Source organism: Oreochromis aureus, linkage group 3, assembly GCF_013358895.1.
Source record: "Oreochromis aureus strain Israel breed Guangdong linkage group 3, ZZ_aureus, whole genome shotgun sequence".
In the NCBI taxonomy this organism is placed as follows: domain Eukaryota; kingdom Metazoa; phylum Chordata; class Actinopteri; order Cichliformes; family Cichlidae; genus Oreochromis; species Oreochromis aureus.
In genome coordinates this window covers 58,263,303-58,279,644 of record NC_052944.1, presented here as the reverse complement: position 1 = coordinate 58,279,644, position 16,342 = coordinate 58,263,303, and the positions used below count along the sequence as shown (strand labels likewise).

At 38.6% G+C, this 16,342-nt stretch overlaps 1 protein-coding gene across 1 annotated transcript in view; it reads left to right on the top strand.

The window, feature by feature from the left end:
* The first annotated feature begins 8,233 nt into the window (after positions 1-8,233).
* Positions 8,234-16,342, top strand: part of LOC116311832 (deleted in malignant brain tumors 1 protein-like) — a 50,965-nt gene continuing 42,856 nt past the window's right edge. The window contains 2 exon segments of the mRNA XM_039601263.1: positions 8,234-8,313; positions 9,743-9,895. Of these exon segments, the coding sequence (XP_039457197.1) occupies positions 9,847-9,895 (49 nt within the window). The 5' untranslated portion in view covers positions 8,234-8,313; positions 9,743-9,846.

Sequence of the window (16,342 nt, the reverse complement as noted above, 5' to 3'; positions counted from 1 at the left end):
TTGGTATCTCACCACTGCCCAGTTTCCTCTGCCCCCTGGTATCATAACATTGCCAGTTTAAAGCTATTGGACGCTGCCTGGAACGTCTCTTCAGGAAAACATTAAACTTACTATTCATAAGGACATGTATCTCAGTCATAAGTAGTAATATACCTACAGCATTTATCACAAGGCTTTTGTTGTTCAACAGGCTGTATGAAACACTGATGCTCAGAGTCCCCGGCTAATTTAGGCTCACGGCAGTGCTCGCATTTAGGCTGGACACATCTGTGTGGTGATTTCTTTGATTCTTTATATGTGACACCGCAACTCATGCAATGCTTCATATTGTCACACGGGACCATGTTGTGTTTTATTTCTGGTAATTTGTGTTGTTGGTAACAGTGTTGTGATTTGCAGATGCGGTTACAGTCGCTGCATTTCACGGTGGGACCTCTGTGGTGGTGGCAGAGTGTGAAACATACATTGCATCTATGTTTACAGCTGTGATAGAGCGGTGATTCATATGTATTGTAACAAAAATTACACACATAGCCTGCCCCGAGAAAAGCTGTTGGCTTTTCAATCAGGTGATAGTGTTCATTGTGTAGGTACAGCATTACAGTGTTTGGATTTGGCTCATCATGCGTGAAAAAAGTATGCAGACGTTTACGCCCTGCTGCGTGATAATAGATTACTATCTTAATGTTTAGGTGTGTCTCAAATTTGCAGACATCAGAGAATGATACTGTCTGTGTGTCGCATAGACCTACTTGAGCATGTAACTGTTTAGCAGTAGCATATTTTTCATGCTCAGGGGCTGTTGGGTTTAATGAATGTGCTATGCAAAGGGAGAAGCACAAACTGTTGTGCGGATTGTTTGGTGGGTACAAATGTTGACCCTTCTTTGAGAGAATCTCATCATAAGGGATGTTTGCCAGTTTTAAGCGAGCACCTCCGCCACCGCTACTGTTTTGTGCAACTGTGACAATAAACTCTAATTCATCATCACCGATAGATTCGTCGTTACTTTGCATAACTTGTGCTATTTGGTCGAGAAACAGGTCAGGGTCATACTGATCATCAGGATTTAAAACAGCTTGAACATCAGAAGCCAACGAGGGCCCACTCAGGACCACATTTAGAACACAACCCTGCTGAGATCCAGCCACTGCTCTATCTATCACATTAGCTAGGCAGCTTCTAACTCTTTCTGGCACTTGTTCTGGATCATCAAGACTTATGTCCCTAAAATCAAGGCGTTCGCGCAACTCTCGGGCGTTAAAATTAGGTATCTCTCTGATGCTAAGCTGACTGTGACTGGCAGACCCCGACTGAACAATGGGTCCGGCTGCTGCAGCACCTGTTTGTGAATGGTTAACACTTAAGGAACTTCCATTGTTTGAGGGGCTGTGTGGTGATGCGTCAGCAACAGCGACAGCAGCAGCAGATACAGTAGCGTCAACACCCAGATAAGCTTGTGCTCTGGGTGCGCCCACCCGTTCAGGGGTGAAAGAAGGCTCAGTAATAAGACAATCACCGGTAGTCTGAGTAACAACAGTCAAATCCGGATGTGTTTCGGATGCATGATCAGCAACGGGTTCAGAATGAGTTGGACAAGGACGCTCATTAGACACACCACTGCGTGCTGCAGCGAGACTACTAAGTGTTGTATGCAAAACTTGACAATTGCTTACTAATTGTACAGCCGCCTGGTTAAAAGCCTCAAAGTCAAACCATTTAGCTCGAGTGGAGGTACCATCATTGTGTTTGAATAATTTACAAGGTGGGTCCATGATGTGGATTTTAAAAGTTACCTATTTAGAATGGTGGTATTAATGAGACGTAATAAACCTGAGGTCTCGTTTATTGCCTGCTGGATACTAGTTAGAACCCGTGCTATTTCTTGCAAGTTGCCCTGTGCTGCTTCTCGATCTTGGTTGAGTTTAGCTACTATTTCTTACAAGTTCACCTGTACTGTTTGTTGTTGCTGGTTAAGTTTAGCTGCTATTTCTTGTTGATGTTGACTAAGTTTAGCATCAAAGATAATATATCATTTTTTGAAGCATAATGGCTCTGTTCAAAAGTAGAGGGGTTTGCTGCATTTAAGTACGCGTCATATGCCTTTGATATTTGTGAGTCTGTTATGCACCTTTCTCAAAACCTATGTCTGAATCACTGTTGTTGTTTCTGAGACATTCTGGCGTGGCAGGTATGTCATTTATGTTGAAATCTGATAGACTGTACTCGAAAACATCGCTGAAATCACTAAGCAGACACTCACTCTCTGGTATGTGTGGCACGGTGATGAAGAATTCTTCCGACTCTCCGATGTTGCCCAAAGGTTGTGGTTTTTCTTGTTGTTGTTCTGGGAGTTCAATATCACGTAAATATTCCAAAAACATCGAGGGGTCTTCAAGGGGCCCGTAGTGGTAAGGGGTTGTGTGATCGCTGTGGAGATAGACGGGTGTTAGAAATATTATAAATGTATATATATATATATATATATATATATATATATATATATGGTGTATCATTTCAAAAGTAGGATGTGTTTGGCTCTTTTGATTTATTTATGCCTATACTCACACTTTGTTCTGTGTTATTCCGAATGGTCCCGGTTCTTGACACGCTGTGTACTCTGTCTCGGACCTGGTGTATTAGAACATTTGTAAATATTTAAAACTTTTTTTCCTTTAAATTGAGTGTCATGTATAGAGACTTGTATACATACCTAACGTAAGGCTTGGTCTTATTGCCCCCGCTTCTGTAGGTTTTTCTGGGCAACTTACTGAACCTGTACCCGGTGGATAAGCACAGTTAATACAAGGTTTAAACAAAACACACACACACACACACACACACACACACATATTTAAAACATGTGTAACACTGTATTTACCTTGTGGTTTTTAGAGGTGTTGTTTGTCCTATATGGCTTTGTGATCCTGTAGAAAGAATGGGAAATACACATTTTAATGTTACTATGTGTGAAACAGGTAAGATTGCTTCTAAACAATGAGGCACAAACTGTTTTGTGTGAGAAGAAGAAACACAATCCTTGTGTAAGTGGAACGTGGGGTGTCCCGGTGTGCCGAGTTCCTAAAAATCAGGCTTTTGTTTAGAAAAGGAAACAGTTTGAATATTTTATGATATACTGGTGTATAAATTTAAGAATCCATTAATAGTCTTGTTTTACCTACCATATGTGTTGTCCATGTTAAAAAGAACGCTGTTAGGTTTGCTGCCCGTGCTGATGAACGAAGTGTTATGCTCTCAAGGGTCGTTGTAAAGGGTTAGTGTGCCTGATTAGGGCGTTTTTATATAGGTGGGGCTTGTTTCAGTTGCCCTCTGAGATGTAGAGATAAAACGGGCAGGATGTAAAGAAGAAAGGTGGAAAACTGTTTGGTGGATCGGTTGGTCAGTAGAAAGTGTAATGGAAAGATAAAAGGTGAAAAACCTTTGGAGGCTCTGTTGGCAAAAATGCTGTAGGTATATTACTACTGTCATATACAACATTATAAAGAAGCTATTCATCATGCTAAATCTGCTTACTATTCATCTATTATTGACTCCGCTGAAGGAAACACTTTTACTCTGTACTTGTACATTATTGTTTTCTACATTATTATTATTATTATTATTATTATTAATAATAATAATAATAATAATAATAATAATAATAATTACACAATATTATTAAAACTCCAGATACCTTTGCCATACATACACACTCTGCTGCAGTCTGTAACAAATTTGTGGACTTTTTTTTTTATGCCAAAATTGTGAATCTTCATCAACAATTGCCCCCTTCTTGTGATATGGTTCTGCTTGAGAATTGTTTTACTTGCATTTTTTCTCCTACTCAACTGTAATCTTTTCTATCCAGTTTTTAACTTCCTACAATAATTCAACTATCTTCTATAAATACTAAGTTAAAGTCATCATCGGTGGCACCGGTGGCACTGACGTCACATCTTATGAAGACTCTAGAGCGGCTCTTCTTCAACCTCCTCTGACCACAGGTACAACATGCCCAGGACCCACTACAGTTCGCATACAAGGCGGATGTTGGAGTGGAGGATGCCATCCTGTACCTCCTACATAGAGCCCACTAAAACCTGGACAAGGGAAAGGATCCTGTTTCTTGACTTTTCCAGTGCCTTTAATACCATCCGGCCCTGTCTGCTTCAGGAAAAACTGAACAGGATGCAGGTGGACCCCTGCCTGGTTGCTTGGATCTCCGACTACCTCACTGACAGACCACAGTACGTCAGGCTGAAGGACATCATGTCTGACACTGTGGTCAGCAGCACAGGAGCACCACAGGGAACTGTGCTGTCCCCTCTTCTCTTCACCCTGTACACCTCTGACTTTTGCTACAACTCTGAATTATGCCATATTCAGAAGTTTGCAGATGGCACAGCCATCATGGGGTGTATCTTGGATGATCAGGAAGAGGAGTACAGGAGTCTGGTGAGGAACTTTGTCACATAGAGTCACACAAACCACCTGCAACTCAACACCTCAAAGACCAAGGAACTGGTTGTGGCCTTCAGGAGGTCCAGAGCAGGTCCACTGCCAGTTCAGATAGAGGAAGAGGAGGTGGAGGCAGTCAACAAGTACAAGTACCTCGGGCTGTGGGTGGACAACAAACTGGACTGGTCATGCAACACAGAGCACCTGTATAAAAAAGCCCAAAGCCGACTGTACTTCCTCAGGAGGCTGAGGTCTTTTAACATTTGCAGGAAGCTCCTGAGGATGTTTTACCAGTCAGTGGTTGCTGGAGTACTTTTCTATGCTGTGGTGTGCTGAGGGAGCAGCACAGCAAAGAAGGACTCATCCAGGCTGGAAAAACTGATCAGGAAGGCTGGCTCTGTGGTCGGCATGAAGCTGGACACTCTGGTGTCAGTGGCAGAGAAAAGGACACTAAAAAAAACTGCTGGACATTATGGACAATGCTGGACATCCTCTGCACACGGCCATAAACAACCAGAGGAGTCTGTTCAGTGACAGGTTGCTTCTCCCAAAGACAAGAACCAACACACTTAAAAACTCCTTTGTCCCACAGGCCATCAGACTGTTTAACTCAGGGCTGAGCAATCTCAGTCCTCGAGGGCCGGTGTCCCTGCAGGTTTTAGATCTCACCTTGGGTCAACACACCTGAATCACATGATTAGTTCGTTACCAGGCCTCTGGAGAACTTCAGGACATGTTGAGGAGCTAATTTATCCATTTAAATCAGCTGTGTTGGTTCGAGGACACATCTAAAACCTGCAGGGACACCAGCCCTCGTGGACTGAGATTGCCCACCCCTGGTTTAACTCCTCTCTGGAGGGGAGAGGGAGGGGAAACAGGAGGACAAAGGAGGGGAGAACAACTAAGCTGTAGTGCCTCTTCACTTCACTGTGCAATACTTTTTGTTAATAGCCAACGGTGCAATAGACTTCAATACTTGTATTCTTATTCCTATTGATTCTATTTATCCCTTTTGTATATTTTATTTATATATGTCTCTGTATTTATATATTTTTATATATAGTATTCTGCTCACATTCTGTAACCTCTGTCGGTGTTGTGCTATTGGAAACCAAATTTCCCAGAGGAACCCACCCAAGGGATTAATAAAGTTTTATCTAATCTAATCTAATCATCGTGCAAACTTGACCCACTGCCCAATAATTTTGTTAAACTTTCACTCCCCTCTCTTGGTTCATTGATTGCTAATATCGTACACTCAAGTCAAAGTCAAAGTAAACTTTATGTCATCTCTGCTATATATAGTACAGTATATAGAGAGACGAGACAACAAGGCTCCAGTTTCATTCAGTGCAAAAAGCAACAATAAATATAAGTAGAATAAGAGATAAATATACAAAATAAATATACACTTACGACTAAGGTAAAGGTGAGAAGGAATAAATATACACTTTAAAATTAGGGTAAAAAGGATCAATAACAGTCTAAATTTACAACTTCTCTCATATTCCATTCTCTCTTAAAGTTCCAATGATAAAGCTAAAACTGAAAAAGAATGGTTCAGACCCTTCAAATTTAAATAATTTCAGGCCAATTTCAAATTTGCCTTTCCTACCCAAAATTCTGGAAAAGATAGTGACTGCACAGGTTCATAGACATCTCACTGCAAAAAACTTGTATGAACAGTTTCAGTCTGGCTTTTGTTCATTTCATAGTACAGAAACAGCTCTAGCAAAAAAATCACTAATGATCTTCTGCTTGGGCTGACTCTGGACTCAACACCATCCTCATTCTCCTTGACTTTACAGCAGCTTTTGATATTATCTCCCACGGCATCCTTCTTCATACATTAGCATATATTGGCATCAATGGTACAGTACTCGCACGGTTTACCTCATATCTCTCTGACCGTTCTCTGTTTGTTCAATAACTCACTCACAGATCTACTCCAATTAATTATGGTGTACCTCAAGGCTCTGTGCTGGGTCCTTCACATTTTATTATCTATCTCCTACCCCTAGGTAATATTTTCAAGAAATATAACATCCAATTTCACTCCTATGCAGATTGCTGATTGTTTAAGTGAAATCAAAGTTTGGTTTACTTACAACTTTCTTAAACTTAATGGCAATAAACAGAATTTATTTTAATAGGTACCAAATCAAAATTGACTAAATTTCCAATCAGAAGTCTTTCATTGTCCATTTATAACTGTTGTCACAACTTCCCCTCAGGTTAAGAGTCTTGGTGTCATCCTCGGCAGCACATATAAATAATATCACTCTGCCTTCCTGTATTCATCTTTTTAATATTAACCGCCTTCTTTCTTCACTCACTCCAAACAGTACCGCCATTGTTGTCAATGTTGTTGTTACTTCTTATTTAGATTACTGTAATTCTCTTCTTGATTAAGCATTATTGACAATATCAAAACAATCCAAACAGGAAGAAAGAAAAGGAGGGAAAACATAACACAGACAAAGGTTAAATAAAGATAATGTGATGAAAATATTTGTCCATTGCATTAGTTACAGTATATATCAGGGGGTAGTGTTAACCTGGTAATTTCTTTTTGAACAGTAGTAGCCTTTGGCCTAACATTTTTTGCTAATCATTAGCTAATATTAATATCAGTTAAAGTACTGCAGCATTGGAGTTGGGGTAAACTGTAAGACTAGATCTATTCAGGAGTTGTTAAAATTTTTTTAACATCTGGTTAGCTAATGTTTGCCCTGCTTGTAACAGTCAAAATGATATTCCTCTTCCATCCATTTACTGTATATATCATAGTTATTAGCCTACTTGTACAATGAAACATTTCATATTCCCTAAAATGTGTTTATAGTAATAAATTTAATCAGTGTTAAAGTGAACATCATCCATTTTAATACTAAATACTCCATGACTTAGCATTCCCATATACATTATACTGCAGTTTACTGCTCCTTTGCATTCTGCTAATCAGCATTTTACTGCAATGACAATAAATTTGAATCAGTTCTAATTTGCATATCAGAAAAAATGCACTGGACATAAGAAAAGTACAGTGCAGTATAGAAAATGTCAGTGACAATGATTTTCAGTTTCACAAAACCTTAAGACATCTCTGTAATGGCAAACTTCTCAGTCTCAGAACTGAGACAGAGTGTTTCAACTGAACACTATGGATGAATCATTGTTGGGAACATCTTACATAGATAACAATTCAGACCAGAGTCTAGTCAGTACATAAAGTGCACACACTCAAAACAGGGAGCTGTAAGAGTTCGTGTGGAGCCACATGAAGAAACTACAGGCACACACAGTCCCAGGAATCAACACTTCACCCTGGGACCTGCTTTTAAGAAAACTTTCAGAGCTACAGATGCTGCTGCCCAGTTCTTAGAAAAACAAGAAAATGTCCACAAATAAAAACTGTCAAAGCATGAGACCAGGCTTTAAAATGTATTTACGTGCTTGGTACAAAATCTACTGCAAAGGCGTCTCTCTAATGACAAACTATGTACTGTATGTGCCCAAGAAAAAACAAAATACAGCACATCTTCTCCCGGGAAATAGCACTTCTTCATACTATCAGTAAGTTACCATCAGAGATGAGCTCTAATGAACATGTGACCACATCAGATTATGGAGCTACCACTTATAGTGGAGCTATCAGGTAGCTCCACTGTAGACGCCGCCCCTGCATCCACCCCTCCTTCCCTTATGGGTGTGGAGAGTGGCGAGAATGCACATAAAGGGCAGACAGAGCAGTGTCCTCACAGAGACACCAACAGAAAAATCCTTCCACAAGCTGCAGATCCACCAGAGAGCCTCCTGAACGTCAGCCTTCATGCTACATCAGAACTGCAGAAGGTAAGATGAGCTGCACACTTGTACTCTTATTCTTCCTCTAACAGGACTGCTCAGCTGGCACATATACAACACATAGGTTTTACATCTGTTAACAAGCTGCATAAGCAGGACAATAAACATACACAGAAAAAGTTTGAGATCAAAATGGAGCTCTGTGGCCTTATCAAGAGAAATAACAGATAAAGTTGTGGAAACACAGACATAAACTGAGTTTTGATTTTCTTTTTCATTTAACTGTAAAATCTTTTTTTTCTTTCTTTTTAAAAAAAATAAATTCAGTGTTTTTGACTCATGGTAATCATTCATCTTGTGCTTTATAGACGTCAAAATCCTTTCCAAGATGCTTGGAGAAAAACAAAAGATTTTGTGTATAAATGCATTTTAATGTTTATCTGAAGTTGATATGAGACTTGGTCTGAGTGAGTAGAGATCCTGCAAACCCATACTCTGAAAACACAGTTGCATTTTTGTCTTAATTCAGTAGAATGTAAATGTAAGATACTCAAAACATGTTACTGTGATGGGGCCCTGATCTCACATTTTACTTTAGTATTACATACTTTAAAATATAAAGCAGACTCAAGTGTCCAGAATTGGCCAGAGTGTGACTCTGATGTCTTCCACAAATATTCAGCTGAAAAATTCTTCTGTAAAAATTTCAGACACTTTTAAAACTTTCAATAAAAAACCTGACTGATTTTGAGCACTTTACTCTCATCTGGCTCTCAAAGCTAAGCCCTTTTTCTTTCTTCATTACTAAAAACGGGGTTTGAGAGTCCTTGAATATCAATGGTTGTTCAGATTACCTACATGTTTTTTTAAACCAAAGATTCCATGAGTGTCTGGTTACCAAATTGTCACTATCAGAAATCGCTGGCTCCTTTAATTTGTGCCATGTTTTTACCTAATAAAGACATGCTTCAGAACGGTTCAGCTGCATCTTTCAAAACTTAGTAGAGCATAGGGCAAACTGTATGAACTTTTAATTATTTACTTGTGAATAGTACATCTTAAATAGGTGATGAATTCATCCAGAAAAGTTGTTGTGTGAATATTGATATTGCTGTTGTTAATGTTTTAACAGCATCTTTTTACTACATTGTTGTCTTTAACACATTTTGCTTGTTGGGAATTTTCCACATTTCCATTTTTGTTGGTACCAAATTCTTAATTTTTAACCACAATAACAAAAATAAATAGGTTTGTTAAAAATAACGTAAACTTTAGATGTCCATTAAATGACTCGATTGAATTAAAATTGTAATACTTATTTTTAAGTCGAATTAAAAAGTGACTCCTTTCACCCACAACAGGACTGTTTCACACAGACACACACAAGTCATTAAGCTTGTGAGGCTCCCAAAGGTTTAGGTCAGAAATGGAAATTTAATGACATTTTTTGTAAATTGTGTTTTCTTTTTTTATCCAGTTTAAAGACATGAGTGAGCAGAATGTGATTGTGACTTTCTATCCAAGCAGAGATATCCAACTGCGTGTGTTTACAGCTCAGTCGCCTGATTGGCTCTCTGCAACATGCTCCGCCCCCTGCTCATCCTGTCTGTTCTCAGTTTGCTGACTGCAGGTAAGTGCAAGCAGCTGGGGTCCGTTCTTCGTACCTCGCTAAGTAAGTTAGCTGGATTTCATTGTTGACGATTTCGCGTGATCTTGGATCGTTCGGTTCTCCGAAGCTCATCCGGGACTTGCTGTCATAGCAACAGATCCGTAAGCCTAAACCTGAGGCTTACTTTATGTAAACAGGATTAGATCGCGGCCACTCAGGTATGTCCGCTGCATTTATACGAAAGCAACAGCGATATTTCTCCACTGTTTTTCCATAAATAAATATTATCAATGTAACTAAAGATAATGCAGTATTTGATTCTTTTATTGATTGCATACAGATACATACAGGTCATTTCCTAAAAAAAGGGAAATGTACTAGTAATCATTCTATTACATGTATTTGATTATTTCAGATGTAATTCATATTTTAGAGTAGTAATAGTAAAACACTTCGTGTAATCAAGATGAGAGACCACGACTATAAAAGCGATAAATAATTGAAAAAAAGATTATATAAATAAAAGATTATATATACACACATATACATATACACACACATATACACATCATATATACAAAATCTCCCAACTTACTGTGCATGCTTCAGTCACCCCTTGCATGGGAACAGGTAAAAGTGATGGAGTGTTATGTGAAACTACACACCAAAAAACCCCACAATGTCAATAAATGTCACAGTACAAAAAGCATTTTAATTAAGGCAACAACCAAATATTTTACGTTGTACAAATAGAATTATGAGCTCATTTACCAGTTATGAAGGTGCTGCTGCTACTGCACCCCGGCTGCTCGTCTGAGGAAGAGCTGCCCCCAGGGATGCCCTCAACAATGGGTCTGGTGGCATTCAACCCTAGGGCCAGCTCCTCTGCCGGGGTGTGACGAGGGGGTGCAGGACCACCACCTGTCTTTATTTGCTCTGCCCTTTTCTTGGTTGCTGTTATAAACAAACAAACAGATTATTTCAGGATCTCTTTTCAAGAGACTAAAAGCAATATAAGCGATAAATATTACTATTCTGTAGAATATTCTTATATTTCACTTTTACTTGTTCCCATGTTCTAGTGGGTCCTGTTGTGGCTCTAACGTGAAAGAGGATATAATGTAATATGGTATAATGTAATATAATATAATAAATTACTTACAAGTTTAATTTGTCAGCAACTTCCTGCCAGCCCTCTCTCCTTGCTTTTGCAGCCTTTGCAGTGTTCCCTTGCGTTTTAATTAAACTCTGAAACTCCTGATATCCCTCAATCAAGAGTTCTTGCTCTGCTGGCAAAAAATACTGAGCGCGCTCTTTCGACATTTTTGCCAACCAATCAAAGGGTTGCCGATCAATGTTTCTACTATCGATGCGTAGCCCCTTTTAAGCCACCCAGTGATCTCAGATTACTTCATCCAGCTATACTAATCGTCAACAACAGGTGTGTTCGGAGAACCGGATTAGCGAGCTGAAAGTTGGCGCGATGATTTGATCTTGGATGTAGTAAGCGAGGTACGAAGAACGGACCCCTGGAGGCCATTTTTAAAGTATCATTATGTTACTTGAGTAGAAAAAAACTAAAGAGGAAACAACCTGAGAATCATGAGAAAAGATGAACTGTCAACTGTAGAACAGTCTCATACATTTCTGATAATATCAAGTAAACCACCAAATTGAACAGTAGTAGCCTTTGGCCAACCACTGATAGAAGGAAATAAGAACAGCTCTAGGTTTCTCTTCTGAGAAAAAGTCATTTCTGTTGATCCAACCATTTCTTTAACATTAACTAGTAATGAATTTCTACACACATAAAACCATCTTGATTAACTGCATTTAACTGCACAAAAATTTGCCTCAAAGCGCAATTTCTTTTTTTTTTTTAAAGGCCTTAATGGGAGACTGTCACAGTCAGTGACTGTGTTTAGAGTGAAAAAAGGACTCAAATGAAGACCTAAAACAGAATGTGAAATGTGATTTTAATAAAAAATAAATAAATAAATGAACTGTTTATTGTAGCTGGGAAAATACGTACAAATTTAAGGCAAGGTGAACACTCAACTAAAACCTAAACTGGGAAACACTAGACTATGACGCTATGACAAGACAAGAGCAAAACCTGAGCTGGAGCAGGGCCATATATGACATGGACAAAGAAATGCAGAAGATCTGACGAAAGACTTAATGACACACACAGACTAAATACACATGGGAGGTGATCAGGGGAAGTGGAAACGCATGAGGAAACAGCTGACACAAATGAACACAATGCCTGTGTCCAAATTCATAGGCAGCATGCGGTAGTATTTGTGGGCAATTACACCACAGCAATGCAATGAAGGCTGTCCAAATTTGAAGAGTCCTCCAAATGCGGTGACAAATGAGTCCTTCTTTTGCCCAGATTTGAAGGATAGGACGAGTGTATCCTTTGTAGCCCACCATATCCCAAATTCATTGTGGGACATACAGGAGAATCTTTCTCATTACAATCGTGGACGAAGCAGGACTTAATGTGGGAAAGGAATACACTTTTAAATCTAAGTATATGAAAATCTGGTGGTACAAAAGTTACATTTTTGCGGCCGTTGTGCTTTACGATTTAGATCTTTTCTTATGGTTATGTTTCAATAATCTTCATAAAAATTGGCCATAAACTAGCTTGTATAGTGGGTCCTAGTGATGTGTCGGTCGCGAACAAAACGGCTCTTAGAGACGAATCTTTGAAGTGAACGACGCAAGCTCCTTATTGGGAGCCGTGGGGTTTTTTTTTCCTCTTTCTCATACCTCTCTCTCGCCCCTTTTTTTCCACTTCAATCCGCACGTGCTGTGCTTTGCGTTGGAAAGAGGGGGAAGGGGCGGTAGTTACACTCGCAGTAGCACAGGAACAGAGCCGGAGGGAGAGAGAGAGAAGAAGAGAGCTGAAAATTTAAATAGTTAAAAGTTGAAATGTAAATAGTTGTTTTTGCATTATATGATTTATTTAATACATTTTATATGGAGTGAATAAATAAAAGTATATTTATGGTGGCCCCTAGAGACAAAGCACGTACAAACTCCAAAACACGTACAAAACACAACAGAAGTGCTCCAGGATGCTAGGCACAGTGTTGAGCTTTTGTTACCTAGTGGCTACACAAGCCAGGAAGTACCAACGACCAGATTTGGTGTGTGGTAGTAACATTTAAATGAACATTTTTTTTTAAATTATTAGAATATATATGAGGGCTTGTGTATAAATAAACAAATAAACATATGCTTTAAATTGTGTAATTTAAGTGATCTAGGTAGCTCTGTTTTGGAAGTTCAGTTAACGCCAGAAATGTGTTTTGGAGTTTGTACATGCTTTTTTCTCTAGGGGCCACCACATATATTTATATATAAACATATATAAATAAAACCACTTTTTTACATTAGTAATTCCTTTTGTGCATAATTTTATATTGTTAATAATAAATTAATTAAAGCAACAAAACAACCTGAAGAGGCGGTTGGGAGCCGAAAGAGCCGGCTCTTTTTACTGAGTCGAGCCGAAAGAGCCTGTTCTCTAAAAAGATCCGGAAATCCAGGTTGTGGAATGCTCTCCCTCCATCTTTACGTTGTCTTGATTGTATTTATTCTTTTAAAAAGCAGCTTAAGACTCATTTATTTAGATTGGCTTTTAATTAGATTTGTGCTGTATGTTTGATTATTAATGTATTTTAATGTATTTTATGTATTTCTGTCTTATATTACTGTGAAGCACTTTGTGGTTTTTATCCTGTGAAAAGTGCTATATAAATAAATTGAAATTGAAATTGAAATTGAAAAATCCCATCACTAGTGGGTCCTGTGTATTTCATGTATTGCAGCTTACGTACAGCAAATTTAGATTTTGGGGGGTTTTTTAGTTAACTTTTTGGTGATGTGTTTTAGGGAACGAAGACCAAACACCTCGATTCATTAAAATGACAGGAGGAAATGATCACCTCCTTACTTGGGTCAGTGGTTCCAAAACTTTTTTTGGTAGGCCCCCCCTTTGTTTTCCACGAAAATCTTTGCGCCTTGTTTTCAAACCCCATTACAGTTTACTTCACACCTTAAACCTTGTGAAAAAAAGTTGCATTTCCTGCGAAAATGCAGTGTGAATGCCGTGTAATGGAATCTGAAAAGCAGAATTATCTGCTGAAAGAAGGTGTAGAAGCAGAAGTACTTGCTGAAGATGGCTGTATGTGAAAGGGTACACTGAAGAGTGTCAGAAAGCAGAGTGCATGCAAGCGGAGAAGATGTGTTGTAACCGTCACAGGTAGGATTTGAACCTTCATTCACCTTCATTCACTTCATCTTTTATACACTTCATCTGTGCAACTAACCTTTTTTTTAACTCAAAAATAACCCTGTTTTCAGCTTTCTGACATTTTTACAGCCCATCGATGTACACAAATAAGTTAAAAGATCAAATGAATAATAGAAAATAAATAGAAAACATTCTTCTATAAGTTTCAAAGAGATGTAGTTTACATATTTTATATAATCCAGTAAATGTGTACAAATGGCCGGCAATCATTCAGTCACTGAAATTATCCATGAAACTGGCAAAGTAATTCCTAAATGCGTGTAGGTTAAAGAAAATTATTATACCTGGATATGACTGTCTCTGATGAGCCTAAGGTGCAAAACATGAAGGTGACTGCAATAAAGTTTTTCTAGCTCCTCGAGAATTAAAAATGTACCAAAAAGAGAAAACATTTCTGGGTCCATTTTAAAGTTTTCACGCTCTGCTGCTTGCGACCAGAAAAATGCGGGACTAAGGGAAAACTTAAACGAAGGCTAGAAGATTGTCAAATTTCACAGATACTCACTTCCGTCCTACCCGGCCTTTGATGGACCTACTTGGACCGGTTAGGTCGGGTCCTTCAAAGTATCTTTTTTTTTAAATTAGTAACAATTGAACAATACAATCAAGAACAATACAATACAAAATGAACTCTCGTATAGGATAAAAATACAACAAAAATAACAGCAAGGATATGGGGGGGTGATAAAAATTTATGGTATAAAAGGTACAGAATAACAAAGATAGAGCACAGGTTGACACACAATGGAGGTAATAATCAAAACAGTAGCAGTTGAAAAATGTCATAGATTTGAACAAATCTGCTGGACTTCAGATGAGTACATCATCCAAAATACATGGTCAAAGCAACATAACAGTGGCCCAATATCAAACAGAATTCCACTCTGTAGAGTGGGCAGTCATAATTAAGCAGTTGGTTTTATTTTATTTTTTAGAGTCAAGCTGCTTTTCATATTTTTGGCCACCAGATATCACCAGAGAGGACTGTGTTGAAAAGCTTTGAGTAATAAACCATTTTTCAATACAAGTTCAATGCTTCAGAAAGCTTCATTTGGCCAGTAGTGGTGGGTGATCGATCTAAATATCGATTGTATCAATACCAAATCGGTATTGGATCAATACTTAGTCTGGTGAGACTGATTCTTTACTTTAAGTTCTGCTCTTGTTTGCAATGCTGTGCTTTCAGCAAAGACGAAACAGCCAGGTCATTGGACTCATTGCTCCTGTGTCAGCGCCGAGAAGGCACACTTTGCTCCCCCTCCCCCCTCTTGTGTTTAGATGTTGCGCCATCACGTGACATGACTTAGATGCATTGGGGGTTGTTAAGTTGTTTACATATTATTTATAGTTTCACCAGTTGTTTCTTTTGTTGTTGAGAATTTTGATTGTAATTGAAGATTTTCCTTCAAACTTTAACCTAATTATGTCCTGGGTTTTAACTATTTAATAATAAATAGTTTAATAATAAAAAAGGAAACATCACAAAAAACACTTAAGGTCATGAAAATTAATTGATATTTAGCAACTCACTCCACCTTATTTACTGAAAAGTATCGGTAGGCGATACTGGGCAGTATTTACTTGGTATCGGATCGATACCAAAATATGCAGTATCGCACACCACTATTGGCCATCACTAGTGCCAACAGTCTCTCTGTTTGCCCACAGACACCGGCACAACTCTGGTCAGAATCCCACAAAGATACAGACTGCCTCGTGTTTTCATCATCTTTCTCAGGAAGACCAGTCAGCCTTAGCTTCCATCTCCTCTTGCACATTCCTCACAGGAGCTGTTCAGGGATTTATTTATTTCTACTGTTCAACAACATTCTCCTGAAGTTCTATTATGCCATCTTTATTCTTTCTTATTTCCGCTGTGTTTCTATCTATGTGCTTTTCAAACGTACGCAGCAAAGGCATCTGTTGAATTTGTAGCTCTGATGTGTCCATCAGTGTAATCGGTGTAACAGGAAATCATGCATTGACAAAAGTTCCCCGTGGCTTGGAATGTAAATTGTGATTAAATGCATTTTTTAAACGCTTTAAATTTTATCAGAATAATTAATCGCAATTAACACGATAAATTCCCACCCCTACTTTAAATACATATAAATAAAAATTAACCTAGGAGTAGTGAT